This window comes from Heptranchias perlo, chromosome 12 (genome assembly GCF_035084215.1).
Source record: "Heptranchias perlo isolate sHepPer1 chromosome 12, sHepPer1.hap1, whole genome shotgun sequence".
Taxonomy (NCBI): domain Eukaryota; kingdom Metazoa; phylum Chordata; class Chondrichthyes; order Hexanchiformes; family Hexanchidae; genus Heptranchias; species Heptranchias perlo.
In genome coordinates this window covers 30491371-30511635 of record NC_090336.1, presented here as the reverse complement: position 1 = coordinate 30511635, position 20265 = coordinate 30491371, and the positions used below count along the sequence as shown (strand labels likewise).

Below are 20265 nucleotides of genomic sequence, written 5' to 3'. Positions count from 1 at the left end.
AAATTTGTTACAACAGACAAAGGGATTTCATAGTCTCGCTGGACTACTGTCACCACCTTAAAACACAAAGGATAACCAAATCAGGACGAAAAGAAGGAACAAAACATGCATTCATATTACTTTGGTGAGGTAGAAGAAAGTGTTCCAAGACTTCATTTGGGACAGTTGCACGCCAAGGTGGAATTTAGGGGGCAGGAGGAGAACTACAGTCTCTGGATTCAGGCAACGTTACTTTACTGCTCAAGCTCTGCTCTTGTGACTCAGGACAGTCTCTGAACACGTGTTGGATTCCAGCTTCAAAACACCATCCAAGTTAATTGATAACTATTTTTGGGTTTCGGCAGAAAAGAATTAAGTTCCGATTATAGTTCACAGGACATTTGCCATATGTCACATAATGCTGTAGTGATCAGCTTCTATAAAGTTAGGCGAGTAATGTATTCTATTTAAAGGGAAATTGCTTTATTAATAAACCTGTCACGGATTTGCAAGCCAGGGATTCCTGATCAACAATAACCCTTTAAGAAAGGAAGCAGTAGCTTTATGCTCAAGGTTATAATCCACTCTTCAAAATACTCATGGTAGATAACTTGGATTTATATGGGTAATTTTATCTTCTTGTACAAGGAAGAAAAGCCTGTATTTTCTTTATGTTCAGCACTGCTGTAACTTACCTTACGGCAAACCTCTATTTGACATGAGGGATGGTTACTGATAACTGCACAGCTACAAAACCCAACTTTCCTTATAAAGGATTTACAATCCTTATACATGGGCCTGGTTAATGTCCATTGAAACCAGCACCAGGAAAAGCTAAAGTGTTCCTGATAAAGCAGCAGTGAGCGTAGCCATCGATCAAAGAACCTGGATAGGGCTAAAGGTGGAGGTCATGCGAAGGTTAACTTCTTTAAAAATAACTGTCAAACTTGCAGCTGTAAAGTGGAAATGCCAGGATTATAATCCTGCAGCAAAACACACTAGAGTACCATCAAACTGCAATTATACCACCAATAGCACCTTTCTGGAAACTGTTGAGTAAGTGAATAAAAAGAATAGCACTAATTGTGAAAGAGTTTACATATCCAGACAGGCCAGCAATGAGACTATCATAACAAAGCACAGATAAAAAGACCAAAGTAGAAACATAGCTCATAGGTTTAGGATGAATGTGGGAGGGAGGAGGAGGGGGAAGAAGTGATGGAATGTGATTTGTGTCTGAAATTCTCATTCTCCGCCCACTGAGATCCTGATCTCAAGTTGCATTGTTAAGGAGGGACACAAAATGAAGAGATGCATGCTCAACCCACATTTATGCACCACGTGGGTTGTTTTAGAATATTAGGAGAAGCCTGGTGGTAGGTTGTCTAGTCGGCCATGGATGGTACATGGGGTGAGGAGACCCAAATGGGAAAAAGATTATCTATTTAATTATGAAAGTTGACCTATCCCAAAGTTGATATATCCCAAAGGGATCTTCTTGGTTTATGTCAACCCAAGCATGTCTGTTCCACTCTTCTGAAGAGGTGATTCATGCTAGGCCTTAGCCCTCTTCTGAGAAACAAACAGCAATAGAGGTGGGAAACTAGTATATGTCATGTTCTTGGGATTGTGAATAACAATTTATCCCTTTTTTGCCACACATTTCTTCTGCTTTTGACGTTCTGCTCTGTAAATTCTGTCAATGTTTACTGAACGTGCCAAATTTCTGTTTATAAAGAGGACAGTAATTAAAGTATTGAAAAAAAATGAATTTTCAAATCTATCCTTTGACAGAGCTTTGGAGTGGTGTGTAATGTCCATCTGGGCAGTTAAACAATGTAACAAATGTTGCAGGGTTATTTAAGTCAATTGTTGGGCAGCACATGCATGGACTGTGGATAAGTACTCGGCCAATATTCATTGTTTAAGCTCACACGTGAAGAAGGGTCACTTAAGCAAGAAAGCAAAAGGTTGCTGGTGGCCATAGAATCAGACCCCCAAGAGTCAGTGCTTTTACAGAGGAGAGAAACTGAACAAATAACAGAAATCCATTTCCACTTATCGCTGCACCTACTGGCTAGGATCTTAAAGCAGGTTGTGATGTTTCCGTGAGTACCTTAGCAGGCCACGGTTTCACTGCGACATCAAAGACTGTCAGGAAATAATCTCCTGCACTCTGTGATGTGATGTCCTTAAGCCTATTGCCCTCCCCAGTGAGTAATTTTAAAATCTAATTTGACCGGAACGGGACCCATTCCAGTCAGCTGCCACTCAATGAATCAAGTTATACTTACCTGAACCAGTTTCATATTAAATGTCAATATAAATATGGAATTTGGAATTTGACAAACCTGAAGCACACTAGTAATGTCGCAACTTGTGCTAGAATCAGAATCCAAAGTTGAGATTCAGAAATCCTATGAGCAATTCTGAATGTAAGCATCACGTCACTCAACCACGTTCGACTCTGCAAGCCAATGCACTTCAACTAATTATATCCAAAATTGTAGCACAAGGCTTAAATATTAGTTATAACTGTGACCATTTCACAAATACCACATAACCCTCTCAGTAAAGTAGAAATGAAAACAAAATGCCCAAGACATTCCTTTTCTGACCTATGCATCCATCTTGCAATCCATTTGCAGACTTGCTGTGCACAATTATTCTCACTCTCCCACCCATTATGTGGGATTTCTGCAAGTCTTTGCTGCCATACTGTATCCATTCCAAACTTCATTTCCTGTCCTTCTATTGTTTCAATACCTACACTTAAAATGACAATCCACTGACCATCACTAATGCACACTCTGGGACTTCGAAACTCTCCACAGGGGGAATTCTTGATCTTGGCTAAGCGCCAGCAAAGTGCTTCCCCGAATCAAACAAAGGCCTCAGATTTGAAATTCTCATCCTCGAGTTCAAATTCCTCCATGGCCTCACCCCCTTCCTACCTCGGCAGCCTCCTCCAGCCCTTACAATTGAAATGAATGGGTGGAGAATCATAGGCTGGTAAGTGTAGAAGCAGAAAACTCCAGCCATCATCTGTGTTGTTCTTCACCTCCACTCTCCTACAGAGTCACTGGAGACCATTTCATAAATTGAAATGCAGTCTTCGGCGTATGCCTACAGCGCAGTGGACACAAAGGACAATATAAACGTGGTAGATTTATGGATTTAATTTAAAATCTATGGTTACAATTTGAACAAACAACTAAACAGAACAGGTCATTCACCTTCCACTTCGACAAGTGTTAAAATATTTCCATTTTTTCATTAACAAATAACATGACTCCCATCAAATCCTGGAGGATACTGTATTCCTTTTGTCATTGGGATAATCAATTCAGTGAATTATGCTAATTACACCCAAATGTTGCATATAAATGACTTTTACCGACAACTTGAAAGACATTATATACATTATGAAACAGAAATATTAGCTTTGCTCACATGGACAATGAAATATGCTAATTACACCAAATTTGCATGCATAGATTAGGTGGATTACCAAAGAGACATGTATCTACAACCCAATTACACATAAAACCTGCTACAGAGTGAAGTCATTATACATTGATATTTTTAGAGTCTGCAAGATAAAGGGGCCATGTTCTCAGGAAAAAAATGCTTGTCCAATTTTTCCCTCTTCCTCTGAAGGCATTTGTGCATATGGTTCCACAGCTGCCTTTTAGCCTGATCTTACCCTCACTGGACAAGTACTTTCCAGCAACAGTTACTGGATAACCAGCAGGAACCCCAGCTGATTCATCCTCTCCTTAGCAGAGGGACATTCAGATCAATTGCAGCATCCCTGCCACAAGCTGAGATGAGGTGATAGCATAGATTGGGAATCACACCTGGTACCTTCCTGGTATGCATGGCTTGGTAGCACACCAGGCACTCTATCACTTAGCTGGTTTATCAACACACAAGATAAAAATCCATCGCTGTGTCAAATGTGCATGGTGTCAACATCATAAAACTGACACGTGTTCACTTCTTCAAACCCCAAACAAAAAAAAGTTTACTAAACAGTTTTTCACAAAGTCAATGGCTCTTACATTTTCATTCTGAACTCAGATGCTTTAAGATACTTCAGCATATCAGTCATTCCATTTTAAGATAAATCTAATAGCAACACCTCAGAAACTGCCTCCTCTCCACCCAACTTCACTGTTTCAAAATAAATGACACTTCCAGGCAGGGATTCCCATAAGGATTGTGGGCATCTCTCTTTTCTGACAAACTTCCTATTCTTTACAGCTCAGTGAACTGCAGTTATTTTTAGACTGCAGCAATTTAGCTCCAAAACTGAGAACAAGGATTTATGGAGAGGAAAACGTAGCAATATAAGTATTTCAGCAGACTTAACGGCAAAATCCAGGTATGCTAGAAAAATGAAGCTTTAGGCTCCTCATAATCAAATATACTTTAACTCTGAGGTAATCTTTCAATCGTACTGGTCCTCCTAATTTTCTCCTCTCCTAAAAAAGGTGCCAACTCATGCTGGTCAACCTCAAGTACCCTACCCAAATGGCCATTCTGTTCTTCAGCCTAGACAGCGAGTGTCATCAAGTTATTCATCAGTGAGGAGCTGCAAAATGGAGCCCAATCTATCCTCGTCAACAAGTACAGTCCAGCAAGAGTCACTGGATAGAAACGGAGGACCAGGAACCTAAAATTAATTGTTGCACTCCTATCACTGTCACAGCTAACATCCAGTAACTCAGCACAGATCAAGATGGAACCGAAAACTCTCCTGGAACGTACAACTAAGTTTCACACTGGGTAATGCATTTACCCACCAAGTCAATAGGGGCATTTTTAAAACTTCTTTCAAAAGTTCAGGAGGATGCAATCTATTGCAAGAAATGTAAAGTAAACCTTTCTAAATGAACAGTCATGTTTCAGTAGTAACCATTTTTGCACAAAAAGAATTTGGAAAATAAAAGTTACATCAAGGCCAAAATGTATGCTGGAAATCTGAAACAAAAACAGAATTCTCTGGAGACACTCAGCAATAAGGAGGCATAATGAGAGTTTTGTCTTCTGCACATATCACATCTGCCCTTTAACCATTTCCTCATACCCACCTTAGCACTTTTCCTGTGTATGGTCATTATGTGCATGTCTTCCCCCACCCCATCCTTTCTCTCGTTCTTTTCCTTATTAATTGCTGTTCATCTGTAATATCTTTCAGTACTGAGGAAGAGATTATACCCAAGACGTCAACTGACTCATGTTTTCTCAACGAGTACTTCCTGACCTGTTGAGTATCTCCAGCGTTTTCTGTTTTAGTTATATTTAAGTGTTATTGCTTTAAAGCAAAGTATATTCATACAAGTTTAAAGGTGATGAAAGGTGGCTAAAATGCTAATGAAATAATGCTCATCAGGCTTTGATGTGGTTTCCCCCAATGTGAACATTAAAGGAATTAGTTAGCCTATCTATGTAATGCATAAACACATCGCACCCATCGCATTGGGAGGTCTATGCTCCTGGGCACTCTGGAATGATTGCCTTCCTCTCAAGTTGCAAACACGGGCCAAATTTAAAAAAGAGATACAGGCTGTCAGAGAGGTTTTTAAAATAGAAAGTTGCGAGTGCAAGCTTTCACCAGGACCAGAAGGCTAGGATGTAGAATTGTAGCTGGAAGTCAAGCAAGACAATGTACTGACTATGCATTACAGCAACCGAAGAGGAAAGAGTCAAACTGGACTCCTCCGGAGGGTCGCTGCCCTCAGCTGGACATGTATGCTCAAGCTGTCAGGAAATGCGTCAATGCCAGATTCATCAGCCGCACTCAGAAGACAGTCCAGAATGTCACCCGAGCACAACGCAACGCCATCAACGCTCTCAAGACCAACCGCAACATCGTCATCAAACCAGCGGACAAAGGAGGAGCCATAGTCATACAGAACAGAACAGACTATTGCAAAGAAGCATACCGACAACTGGACAACCAGGAACACTACAGACGGTTACCCGCAGATCCGACCAAAGAACACACCCACCAGCTCAACAAACTGATCAAGACCTTCGATCCAGACCTTCAAAGCATCCTACGCACTCTCATCCCACGTAATCCCCGCATGGGAGACTTCTACTGCCTCCCAAAGATACACAAAGCCAACACACCCGGACGTCCCATCGTATCAGGCAACGGAACCCTGTGTGAGAACCTCTCTGGATACATCGAGGGCATCCTGAAACCCATCGTACAGGGAACCCCCAGCTTCTGTCGCGACACTACAGACTTCCTACAAAAACTCAGTACCCACGGACCAGTTGAACCAGGAACACTTCTCACCACGATGGACGTCTCGGCACTATACACCAGTATCCCCCACGATGACGGCATCGCTGCGACAGCATCAATACTCAACACCAACAACAGCCAATCTCCGGAAGCCATCCTACAACTCATCCGCTTCATCCTGGATCACAATGTCTTCACCTTCGATAATCAGTTCTTTACCCAAACACACGGAACAGCCATGGGGACCAAATTCGCACCCCAATACGCCAACATTTTCATGCACAAGTTCGAGCAGGACTTCTTCACTGCACAAGACCTCCAACCAACACTATACACCAGATACATCGACGACATTTTCTTTCTATGGACCCACGGCAAGGAATCACTAAAGAGACTACACGATAACATCAACAAGTTCCATCCCACCATCAAGCTCACCATGGACTACTCCTCAGAATCAGTTTCTTTCTTGGACACACGAATCTCCATCAAAGACGGGCACCTCAGCACCTCACTCTACCGCAAGCCCACGGACAACCTCACGATGCTCCACTTTTCCAGCTTCCACCCTAACCACGTCAAAGAGGCCATCCCCTATGGACAGGCCCTGCGAATACACAGGGTCTGCTCAGACGAGGAGGAACGCGATGGACACCTACAGACGTTGAAAGACGCCCTAGTAAGAACGGGATATGACGCTCGACTCATCGATCGACAGTTCCGACGGGCCACAGCAAAAAATCGCATAGACCTCCTCAGGAGACTAACACGGGACGCAACCAACAGAGTACCCTTTGTCGTCCAGTACTTCCCCGGAGCGGAGAAACTACGCCATGTTCTCCGCAGCCTTCAACATGTCATCAATGAGGACAAACACCTCGCTATGGCCATCCCCACACCTCCACTACTCGCCTTTAAACAGCCACCCAACCTCAAACAGACCATCGTTCGCAGCAAATTACCTAGCTTTCAAGAGAACAGCGTCCACGACACCACACAACCCTGCCGCGGTAACCTCTGCAAGACATGCCAGATCATCGACACAGATACCACCATCACAGGAGATGACACCACCCACCAGGTGCATGGTTCATACTCCTGTGACTCGGCCAACGTTGTCTACCTCATACGTTGCAGGAAAGGATGCCCCAGAGCATGGTACATTGGCGAGACCATGCAGACGCTGCGACAACGGATGAATGGACACCGCGCAACAATCGCCAAACAGGAGGGTTCCCTCCCAGTCGGGGAACACTTCAGCAGTCATGGACATTCATCCACCGACCTTCGGGTAAGCGTACTCCAAGGCGGCCTTCGAGACACACGACAACGCAAAATCGTCGAGCAGAAATTGATAGCCAAGTTCCGCACCCATGAGGACGGCCTCAACCGGGATCTTGGGTTCATGTCACGCTACACGTTACCCCACCAGCGAACAAATGTTATCTGTTTTTAATATAATGGGTCATTTGCTGGCTTTCTCTGCCTTCCGGATGTTTCTGCCTCTCTCTGTTTTTTTTCCTGTTTGTTTTTTTGTTGAATGTGTATTCGGGGGTTCTGCAGGTGACACCTCTCTGTCTGAACACGGTGATTGCCTTGGCAACGGGCAGTTGCAGGGGCATTCTGTAAACACCATATATTGTTCTATATGTATAAATGCGTAGGCTTCAAGGAGCTCTTGAACATTTACCTGAGGAAGGAGGAAGTCTCCGAAAGCTTGTGAATTTAAAATAAAATTGCTGGACTATAACTTGGTGTTGTAAAATTGTTTACAATTATGCATTGTGTGTTAATTATCTTGAATTATTACGTAAAGACAAGTTGGACTGATTTAATTGAGTCCAATCATAACTGTTACTCTGCAAGTTCCCTTGCAATGAAATATAGCAACTTACTGTTTTGTATCAGGCTTCCTCTTACCAGGTGTTTTCTCAGTCCGCATTTGAAAAGATTGGAGAGGCATGCAAAGTCACATCTTAACTGGACATTTGTGCCTTTCACATCACAAAGAGATACTGTTGTCACACCCAGGAATTACACAGTTGAATAAGTAGATCTTGGGCAGTGAGAGTCAACTCTGGCACACAAAAGGGCAGGGGATCCACTTATATGACTAGCTCACACTACTGAAACCAACAAGGTATCTACAGTAGATCCTAAACTTGTAACAAACATTCTATAAGTTACATGTCTCATTTCTTCAGATGGACACTACTGATGATCATGACCAGCACAAGTATGAATAAATGGGCAATACATGGTAGATAAACAGGCCGACAAGATCACTTTTATTAGTGAATGCATCTCATTGCATTGTAAAACTAAACATAACAAATGATAGCAAAAATTCAATTCAACTCACTTTTCTTTTTAAAAGAAAGAAATGCATCGATGACAAACTTGAATATTTAAAAAACGTCTCGAGTACTTTCTTGGTCAAAGGGCGTTTTACAGTAACATGCACAAGGCTACTAAAACAAAAAAACTCTCCGGCAGCAAGGAAAGCAATGGCAAGGTACATCAGCAAAGTCACATTCAGCTGCAGTGACTCACAGCTTGAATAAGAAACAAAAAGATAAAAATCACATAGTTGCAAGACTTTTAAAAGTATTTACACTTTTTGTTGAAAAACAACCACCTCAGTCAAGAGCAGAGCATGAATGTAAATAAACGTATATCAATACAGATGACTTACTAGCAATTGTAATTCCTCAGAGACTGTTAATAAAGAGTAGTTAAAAAGAACTGAGCTGGTGAATTGAAACTAGTGTAAACAATTTTACAACACCAAGTTATAGTCCAGCAATTTTATTTTAAATTCACAAGCTTTCGGAGGCTACCTCCTTCCTCAGGTGAACGATGTGAAAATGTGAATTGAAACTATACAGCGATAGTTCAACAAGCTAATAGTTTTCAGCGACATGCCTACGGTTTAAGTTTACTGCCCCTACCTGAAGACCACAAGGCATGATGAATCAACTCACTCTGTAACCAGATTGGATTTCTTTTGATTTCTTTCAGCTTTCTGCATTCCCTTAGACAATGCCAGAGGTTTAGTTGTTGTTAGATTGAAAAATGAAAGCAAAGGCACTTCAACGGGATATTCACTTTTACTGGGCTGTATCTCCGGGCTGTGTTTAGAGTCCACTGCATTCAATCCATTACCCGTCCCCTCCCTTATTCTAAACACTTCCTTCTGCACTTTGTGCAGCTGATGTCATGTGCCTCCAGCAAAGCCTTCAAAGTAAAAAAAAATCTCCCCTGGACTTAGTTTCTTCTGCGCAAATGAACCGGATGAATCGCACTAAATATAAAATATAACATTCCTGAAAATTTTGCAGCTAATACATAAGGTTAAGATTTCTTACAAAAATATGCACAATAATGGTAAAACCTGATGAGACTGGTTAGGTTTCTATGACTAAAAATATTCATTTTTAAAAAAGGTGCTGAATTTTGTTCAGAAATGTTATTGCCTTTGAGGTGAAGTTCATATATACACCAGCTAATTCATTCCTCGCGTGGCCCACTATCTGACAGACCAAGCCACATACCAATCGAGTAAACATCACTGTTTTCAATTACATCTTATTCCCTGAAACAGTTCAAAAAACAAATGGGATGCTCTAAATCCGTCAGATTGATGGACCAGTCACTGGCAATGCAAATAAATTTGGACACAATTGTATAAATTGTGTTTGCCTTCCTTTACCCATGGTTATTGCAAACAGAAAACAATACAGAAATATTTTATATATATGTTGTTCATTTTCCAGTAACTACTGAAAGGATATTGTAAGTTCCAGGTTGCCATAGACCTTCAAGTCTTACAATATTCTTTGCTTACTATTTATTAATGTTAGTTACAACAATTTGACCATGGTTGCTATATAACTAAGTAAACACTTTTTATTTAAGACACTATTATAATGAGTAACAAATGGCTGGCAGAGAGTTTGCAACAGTAATTCAATCCAAGGGTCCAACTGACATTTATAGGTCACTCGGGCTTCACTCTAGTAGTGGAGACCATCAGGACTGCTTGATTAAATTACAGCTTTTTACTTGACTGCTGTCCATCTATTATTACCTTGGGTTTATTTGGTCTCGATTGCTGTTAGTTCATAATAAAAATCAATATAATATATACATGTCTTATTTTTTAAAAATCTTCAACAAACTTCTGTTGGAACATCTCAATAGGTTGTTTTCATGCTTCTTAGCATATGGCACCACGACATGGCTGATACAGAACAGAAACAGCTTGTCCTGACAATTTAACAATGAGTTAAAGGCCACAATTCAGCCTTCATATTATGCAATGTGCTTATAGTTATTTCACAGTTTAACTTAACATTTATATTACAGAAACCGTTCTGCATATGCTCAGACTGTACGTTCTGGCTTCAAACAAAAGTCACCACTCTGGGCAAAAATATCAAGTCCAAGCTCAAGCTTCTGGGAGAGGCTGCGGCCTAAAGTAAAAACTTCAATTAAACTTCAGATACAAAAGACAATTCAGTGGGTAAATGTAATCATGCGATTGTGAAATATGTAATTTTTGTTCAACCTCAGTCCAAAATAAGATTTTAAACAAAAAAATGCAGTTTTTTTCCCCCCAAAAAGCATTGAGTGATTCATTTGATTCAACAACAAAACCATCATGTTTGCATACATTTCTTCCATTAGAAATTGTTTACACACACAAATCCATCAGAAATGTTTACATGGACTATTTCTACACTAAATTTTAAAATGTGTTACAGGAAACAAAGTTTGTAGACAGGAAGTCTGTAAGATCTTTAATAATATATAAATTACTAACTACTCTCCTATGGCACTGCTCAGGGGTAGTCCAGGTTCCTAAGCATGGTTGTGCTGTTCACATACAAAGATGAGCTGTGCTTAACCTGGCCTGTCCTGTCCCTTTAAAGAAAGTGCTCAATTGTCTGTGGGAAAGTGCTCTGATCAGGCACATGTTTAGATAAATTAGAGGCTAATTGCTGCTCCTCAAAGAAGTTCCTCTCTAGATTTGCAGCTGCTTGTGAAACCCTAACTCCTCTCTGTGGGGAGTGGAAAGGTTATCAACAACAATTTGCCTTTATATAATGGCTTTAATGTGGTAAAATATCCCAAGGTGCTTTAGACACATAATTAGACAAAAAATGGACACCATGCCAAAGAAGAAGCTATTAGGAGGGGTAACCAAAAGCTTTGTCAAAAAGATGGGCTTTAAGAAGGATCTGAAAAGAGGAGAGGCAGAAAGATTTAGGGAGGGAATTGCAGAATGCAGGGCTTAGACAGTTAAAGGTATGGTGGGATGGAGTGCACAAGAGGCCAGAGGAATGGAGAGTTCTATGGAAGTTGTAACGCTGGAGACGGCAACAGAGATAGGGAAGGGTGAAGCATGAATGGATGTCAACACAAAAATAAGGATTTTATTTTGGAAGTGTTGGGAGACGGAAATATTGTAAGTTAGTGAGGACAGGAATGACGTCTTCATTCTTCCCATTGTTTAACTGGAGGAAATTGCGGTTCATTCAGACTGGATATCAGACAAGCTGTGTGACAGCACAGAAGCAGTGCCGTGGTTGAGAGAGATGGTGGAAAGTTAGAGCTGGGTGTTACCAGTATACAAGTGGAAGCTGACCTTATGTCCACAGATGATGTTGCCAAAGAGCACCATATAAACGAAGAGGGGGTTGCTTAGGATGTATCCTTGGTGGACTCCTGAGGTAACAGTGCATCGGCAGGAAAAGAAGTCATTGCTGAAGAGTACCCAGCGAGGACAGTCGCACTGAGCTGGACAGAGGAGAGGTGTTGGAGGAGGATAATGTGATCGAACAAGTCAAAGGATGCAGTGAGGTTGAGTAGGACAAGGATGGAAATGCACCACGTATACAATCACTGAGGATGTCATTTATGATTTTGATTAGGGTCATTTCAATATTGTGTGGGTGACAACCTGATTGTAGAGATTCAAACGTGGAGTTGTGGGACAGATGGGCATAGATTTGAGGGAGGACAATACGTTTCAGGACTTGAGAGCAGAGAGTCATTGGAGATGGTGCAATACTTTGCAAGGACAGAAGGGTCGAAGATGTATTTTTTCAGCAGGGGGTTGATGACGGCGGTTTTAAAAAAGGTAGGTGAACTGTAGCTCAGGATAGGGAACCATTTACAATGTCAGCTAGCATAGGGCCAATAAGGGAAGTTTAGTAAGAATGAGGTCAAAGGATCGGAAGGTGGGTCTCATGGAGAAGATAAGCTCGGAGAGGGCACAAGAGGAGAGAAACTGGAGGAAGATACAGGATCAGAGCTAGTGTGGGGGAAGCCTGGGGGTGGGGGGGGGGGTTTGGTGGCCAGGGGGAATAGAGGGAGACAGCTGAAGGGATGGTCTTAATCCTAATGATAAAGAAATCCCTGAACACTTGTTATTGGAGGGGAGTGTGGAGGGGGTGAGGGGAGAGGTGCTGAAGGAGGTGCATGGTAGTGGATGAGGAGGCAGAAGAGAGTAAACATTTTGCTGGGGATCAGAACATCAAAGGTAAAGGAGGGAGTGGCTGACCAACATAGACAGCTGCAGAAGTGTTGTGGCAAATTAAAGGCCAACGATTATGCAGTTGGCAGCTTGAAAGTGCAATTGTCATTGACTTCAAGCAGAGTTTTTCCCAGAGTCGATGCAGAAGGAAGTGGGATTGGGATTGGGATGGGGATGGGGATGGGGGTAGCAAGGGATACAAGTGGTCAGAGATGGACTTTACTGTGATGAAGACCATGGGAGTAAAGATCAGGAGAGTTTTTCTTTTTAAAAACTGTTCTATTGTGATTTGTTGCTGTTTTATGAATATATCAGACAATCAGGAGTATGCACGTCACACATTTTGCATGGGTGATACTCTCAAGTTACAAATGTGCTGCTTTGAAGTGTGATGGCCACAATGGATACAAGATTTATTACATGTCCAGGTGTTTATTATTACTCTATCTCCTGCAGATATTAATGGTTCCTTTTTCAGTGAATTGCTTTTTTTGAGATTGTGAAGTGCACTGTACAGGTTGGAGTGGTTGTATTTTTTTATGTGGAATTTGAGCCAATCAGCATGCTTCATGATACACAGATGCCAAGAACTTTGTCCTATAAACAATTTTCATATGCAAATCTTCATTTAATTAATCGATAAACACACACAAAGCTTTACTGAGACAGCCAATCAACTATGCACAATAGATAGTACTATCGATATGAAATAGACACACACACACACCCATTTGCCTTGACTGTGCCATGGTTACCAGTTGGTACTTGGTAGCAATAGCTATTGTTGATCTCTAAATACAGACTTGTTAAGTACATAACAAGAGCTGCATGCTACAATGTGCAGAGCAGACTGGATACTTTGTTGGACAATAATGGTGGCAACTTGGGTACTAGTCCGAGTCTACTATTATTACACTCCGTTTCCTTTTGAAAAACACAACACATTTAATCAGTAAATACAAATTTTACTTTAACCCTTAAACTGCCAGCAGATGCAGGGAATACGAGCCCAGGACTTGAGCCCACAATTTTGGCTGGCAATCCAGTGGACGACTGCATTGTTCTTATAGAATCATAGAAGTTACAACATGGAAACAGGCCCTTCGGCCCAACATGTCCATGTCGCCCAGTTTATACCACTAAGCTAGTCCCAATTGCCTGCACTTGGCCCATATCCCTCTATACCCATCTTACCCATGTAACTGTCCAAATGCTTTTTAAAAGACAAAATTGTACCCGCCTCTACTACTGCCTCTGGCAGCTCGTTCCAGACACTCACCACCCTTTGAGTGAAAAAATTGCCCCTCTGGACCCTTTTGTATCTCTCCCCTCTCACCTTAAATCTATGCCCCCTCGTTATAGACTCCCCTACCTTTGGGAAAAGATTTTGACTATCGACCTTATCTATGCCCCTCATTATTTTATAGACTTCTATAAGATCACCCCTTAACCTCCTACTCTCCAGGGAAAAAAGTCCCAGTCTATCTAACCTCTCCCTATAAGTCAAACCATCAAGTCCCGGTAGCATCCTAGTAAATCTTTTCTGCACTCTTTCTAGTTTAATAATATCCTTTCTATAATAGGGTGACCAGAACTGTACACAGTATTCCAAGTGTGGCCTCACCAATGCCCTGTACAACTTCAACAAGACATCCCAACTCCTGCATTCAATGTTCTGACCAATGAAAGCAAGCATGCCGAATGCCTTCTTCACCACCCTATCCACCTGTGACTCCACTTTCAAGGAGCTATGAACCTGTACTCCTAGATCTCTTTGTTCTATAACTCTCCCCAACGCCCTACCATTAATGGAGTAGGTCCTGGCCCGATTCGATCTACCAAAATGCATCACCTCACATTTATCTAAATTAAACTCCATCTGCCATTCATCGGCCCACTGGCCCAATTGATCAAGATCCCGTTGCAATCCCAGATAACCTTCTTCACTGTCCACAATGCCACCAATCTTGGTGTCATCTGCAAACTTACTAACCATGCCTCCTAAATTCTCATCCAAATCATTAATATAAATAACAAACAACAGCGGACCCAGCACCGATCCCTGAGGCACACCGCTGGACACAGGCATCCAGTTTGAAAAACAACCCTCTACAACCACCCTCTGTCTTCTGTCGTCAAGCCAATTTTGTATCCAATTGGCTACCTCACCTTGGATCAGATGAGATGTTAAATCAAGGCCCCATCTTTCTGTTCTGTTGGTTCAGATGGACACCAAAGATCCCATCATACTATCTGAACAACAGCAAGGAATTCTCCCGGTGTTCTGACCAACATTCTACTCTCAACCAGCACCACCATATTAACACCATCTCATTGCTGCTCCTGGGATCTTACTGTATACACAATGATGACCACATTTGCCAACAAGAGAACAGTGACTATACTTCAAACTGAGTCATTTTATATTTAGTGCATGGAGATGTTTTCCAGTTAGGAACCCGGGCAGAGCTGGCCTACAACATGAGCTATGCTGTCGCCAGAAATGACATCGAGCAGACCGTAGGCATTCTTAAGCAATGCGACCACTACCTGGACCATTAAGGAGGACCTTTGCAGGACAGCCCAGACTGTGTATCCAGATTTGTGGTGGTGTGCTGTATAACTTTGGGGGTGATAGTGAGGGACCAGCTCTTACCACCACCTGTCAGCAGGAAGTAGAGGAGGAGCGAGATCAGCTGTGAAGAGGTGGGAAAAAGCAGTTGCAGCATCGACCACCAGTGCCCCTAGCTGCTGGACCTCAGAGCAACTCATCCAACAGCAATCACTCCTATCCTCAATATACTAAAAATCCCACAATCCTTATCACCACTGTCCTTACGACCACCATCTGATTTTGTTCCTTCAGTTCATCCTTCTGGGTCTTGCCCTCACTTCACTACAAATATTAACACCAACACCAAATCTGGAAGAAATGAAATCAGACATCTCAATTCCACCTGTGTATCATTTTTTTTTTAAAATTTGTTCATGGGATGTGGGCGTCGCTGGCGAGGCCGGCATTTATTGCCTATCCCTAATTGCCCTGGAGAAGGTGGTGGTGAGCCGCATTCTTGAACCGCTGCAGTCCGTGTGGTGAAGGTTCTCCCACGGTGCTGTTAGGAGGGGAGTTCCAGGATTTTGACCCAGCGACTATGAAGAAACGGCGATATATTTCCAAATCGGGATGGTGTGTGACTTGGAGGGGAACGTGCAGGTGGTGTTGTTCCCATGTACCTGCTGCTCTTGTCCTTCTAGGTGGTAGAGGTCGCGGGTTTGGGAGGTGCTGTCGAAGAAGCCTTGGCGAGTTGCTGCAGTGCATCCGATGGATGGTACACACTGCAGCCACTGTGCACCGGTGGTGAAGGCAAATGAATGTTTAGGGTGGTGGATAGGGTGCCAATCAAGCAGGCTGCTTTGTCCTGGATGGTGTCGAGCTTCTTGAGTGTTGTTGGAGCTGCACTCATCCAGGCAAGTGGAGAGTATTCCATCACACTCCTGAATTGTGCCTTGTAGGTGGAGGAAAGGGTTTGGGGAGTCAGGAGGGGAGTCACTCGCCACAGAATACCCAGCCTCTGACCTGCTCTTGTAGCCACAGTATTTATACGGCTGGTCCAGTTAAGTTTCTGATCAATGATGATCGCCAGGATGTTGATGGTGGGGGATTCGGCTTGGTAATGCCGTTGAATGTCAAAGGGAGGTGGTTGGACTCTCTCTTGTTGGAGATGGTCATTGCCTGGCGCGAATATTACTTGCCATTTATCAGCCCAACCCTGGATGTTGTCCAGGTCTTGCTGCATGCGGGCTCGGACTGCTTCATTATTTGAGGGGTTGCGAATGGAACTGAATACTGCAATCATCAGCGAACATCCCCACTTCTGACCTTATGATGGAGGGAAGGTCATTGATGAAGCAGCTGAAGATGGTTGGGCCGAAGACACTGCCTTGAACTCCTGCAGCAATGCCCTGGGGCTGAGATGATTGGCCACCAACAACCACTACCATCTTCCTTTGTGCTAGGTATGACTCCAGCCACTGGAGAGTTTTCCCCGATTCCCATTGACTTCAATTTTACTAGGGCTCCTTGGTGCCACTCTCGGTCAAAAGCTGTCTTGACGTCAAGGGCTATCACTCTCACCTCACCTCTGGAATTCAGCTCTTTTGTCCACGTTTGGACCAAGGCTATAATGAGGTCTGGAGCAGAGTGGTCCTGGCGGAACACAAACTGAGCATCGGTGAGCAGGTTATTGGTGAGTAAGTGCCGCTTGATAGCACTGTCGACGACACCTTCCATCACTTTGCTGATGATTGGGAATAGACTGATGGGGCAGTAATTGGCCGGATTGGATTTGTCCTGCTTTTTGTGGACAGGACACACCTGGGCAATTTTCCACATTGTCAGGCAGATGCCAGTGTTGTTGCTGTACTGGAACAGCTTGGCTAGAGGCGCAGCTAGTTCTGGAGCACAAGTCTTCAGCACTACAGCTGGGATGTTGTCGGGGCCCATAGCCTTTGCTGTATCCAGTGTGCTCAGCTGTTTCTTGATATCACATGGAGTGAATCGAATTGGCTGAAGACTGGCTTCTGTGATGGTGGAGATATTGGGAGGAGGCAGAGATCGATCATCCACTCGGCACTTCTGGCTGAAGATGGTTGCAAACGCTTCAGCCTTGTCTTTTGCACTCACGTGCTGGACTCCGCCATCGTTGAGGATGGGGATGTTTACAGAGCCTCCTCCTCCAGTTAGTTGTTAAATTGTCCACCACCATTCATGACTGGATGTGGCAGGACTGCAGAGCTTTGATCTGATCCGTTGGTTGTGGAATTGCTTAGCTCTGTCTATAGCATGTTGCTTCCACTGTTTAGCATGCATGTAGTCCTGAGTTGTAGCTTCACCAGATTGGCACCTCATTTTTCGGTACCCCTTTTGCTGCCCCTGGCATGCTCTTCTACACTCCTCATTGAACCAGGGTTGATCCCCTGGCTTGTTGTTAATGGTAGAGTGAGGAATATGCCGGGCCATGAGGTTACAGATTGTGGTGGAATACAATTCTGCTGCTGCTGATGGCCCACAGCACCTCATGGATGCCCAGTTTTGAGCTGCTGGATCTGTTCTGAATCTATTCCATTTAGCATGGTGGTAGTACCACGTTGGATGGTATCCTCAGTGCGAAGACGGGATTTCGTCTCCACGAGGACTGTGCGGTGGTCACTCCTACCAGTCTGGCAGCTATGTCCTTCAGGACTCGGCCAGCTCGATCAGTAGTGGTGCTACCAAGCCGCTCTTGGTGATGGACATTGAAGTCCCCCACCCAGAGTACATTCTGTGCCCTTGCTACCCTCAGTGCTTCCTCCAAGTGGTGTTCAACATGGAGGAGGACTCATTCATCAGCTGAGGGAGGACGGCAGGTGGTCATCAGCAGGAAGTTTCCTTGCCCATGTTTGACCTGATGCCATGAGATTTCATGGGGTCCAGAATCAATGTTGAGGACTCCCAGGGTCACTCCCTCCTGACTGTATATCACTGTACCGCCACCTCTGGTGGGTCTGTCCTGCCGGTGGGACAGGACATACCCTGGGATGGTGATTGAAGAGTCTGGGACATTGGCTGAAAGGTATGATTCTGTGAGTATGGCCATGTCAGGCTGTTGCTTGACTGGTCTGTGGGACAGCTCTCCCAATTTTGGCACAAGTCCCCAGATGTTAGTGAGGAGGACTTTGCAGGGTCGACTGGGCTTGGTTTGCCGTGTCCGGTGCCTAGTGGTCCGATGCCGGGTGGTCCGTCCGGTTTTATTCTTATTATGACTTTTTTTTTTAAAGCGAGATTTTACAACCGAGTGGCTTGCTAGGCCATTTCAGAGGGCAATTCAGAATCAACCACATTGCTGTGGGTCTGGAGTCACATATAGACCAGACCAGGTAAGGACGGCAGGTTTCCTTCCCTGAAGGACATTAGTGAACCAGATGGGTTTTTACGACAATCCGGTAGTTTCATGGCCACCATTACTGATACTAGTATTTTAATTCCAGATTTTATTTAATTAATTGAATTTAAATTCCCCAGCTGCCGCGGCTGGATTTGAACTCTCAACTCCGGATTATTAGTCCAGTAACATAACCACTATCCTACCGTACCTGTATAATATTTAACTGGAATAGTTAAGAATCACTCTTGTGCAACCCCATAGTGACTGTCTTGTGTTCTCGTTTACCTGTCTCGTGCTCCGACAAAGAGGCTACAGCTTGGGAGGTGAAATGCTGCTGTGCCTCAGAAGGCTGTGGTGGGTGACCTCGAGCAGCTCTCGGCCTTGAGGGCCTGGCTGCAAACTGCAGCATCTCAGCGTGGACCGGAGCAGGGCACCGATGCAATGGGTGGCAGGCATGCTGTCATCTTCAATCAACACAGCAGCTGCCCCCATGCAGCCACGGCGCTACCACGGCTCTGCACAAGAACAGATGTGGCGCTCTGAAAGCCCCCATCAACACTGGTCCTTACAGCCACGATGGCAGCCATCCAACCTTGCATGGTAACGGTGCGAGATGCCATGGGAGCGGTCAGCGCTGCCACCAGAGGCTCCATTCTGGTCGGCCCGCAGTCATATTCGTGGAGCTGATCACATGCTCCATGTTCCACAAGGTGGTCTCCATGCTCTGCTCAAAGACACAAGGTGGAGCTGGACTCCCCTATGCTCTGAGCCATTGCGTGCAAGCTCGCTGGCAGACTGCCCAGTGTGCCTAGCATTTGCTGGGAGTTTCCCATTAGCCTTCTTGGGTAGGCTGGGCCCTCAAAATTAGCATCGGAGTCCTCTGCAGCAGAGCTCGGATGTGATCTCACCCTCCAGCGAGTAGCACCTGTGGCATCTTATCCCCACTGCCCTAGCTCCTGCATACATGCTTGGTGATTCACCAGGAAGATGGCCTCTCCTCTAACCTACTTTCTAAAGTACGTGTGGTGCCATTCTCTGAGCTGGTGCTTGCTGGAGTCAGATCAAGTAATGCAGCATCTTCAGAAAAGCTAACCAGAAGGGAAGAGGTGGAGGGGAGGGGAGGGGAGGGGAGGTGGTGATATTGAGAGTATTGTGGCCACAGGTGTTAGGAGAGAGGTAAGATTCTTACCTTGACAACTCTGGCGCAGTCACTGAATTTTTTTCTGCACTTCAGCTAAGCTCCTGGCATTAACCTCCTCTGCAATCTCTTCCCACGGACGGCGGTAGTGTTGCATCTCCCTCCTCCTGTTGACAGCCTAGAGAAGGGCCTCATGAGTTGCATCCAAGAACCTGGGTGCCCTCTCTGCACCTCTTCCAGCCATTTTAACCCTTTGAGAGTGTTTCCCTGCTGTCTGCAGCCAGAGTGCACTTCCCCTTTTAAGAAGTGCTGGCTGGCTTTCAGTGGCGTCAGTCAAGCCTAATTTCCCGCCATCACCCCCCAACCAGACACGCTGCCAATATGTAGTGCCAGTTGCATGCCTGATTAATGATAATGAGCT

The 20265-nt window shown here is 44.1% G+C and overlaps 1 protein-coding gene across 6 annotated transcripts in view; it reads right to left on the bottom strand.

Annotated features, from left to right (window-relative positions):
- The window catches only part of plekha7b (pleckstrin homology domain containing, family A member 7b), a 426620-nt gene that overhangs the window by 265459 nt on the left and 140896 nt on the right, over positions 1-20265 (bottom strand). The window contains exon 1 of one of the 6 annotated variants that reach the window (XM_067993883.1): positions 9226-9413. The exons of 4 other annotated variants lie outside the window; for them this stretch is intronic. In XM_067993883.1, the coding sequence (XP_067849984.1) occupies positions 9226-9272 (47 nt within the window). In that variant the 5' untranslated portion in view covers positions 9273-9413. Of the gene's footprint in view, positions 1-9192; positions 9414-20265 lie in introns of those variants that run through there. One more of the 6 variants, XM_067993886.1, reaches the window with a different exon arrangement.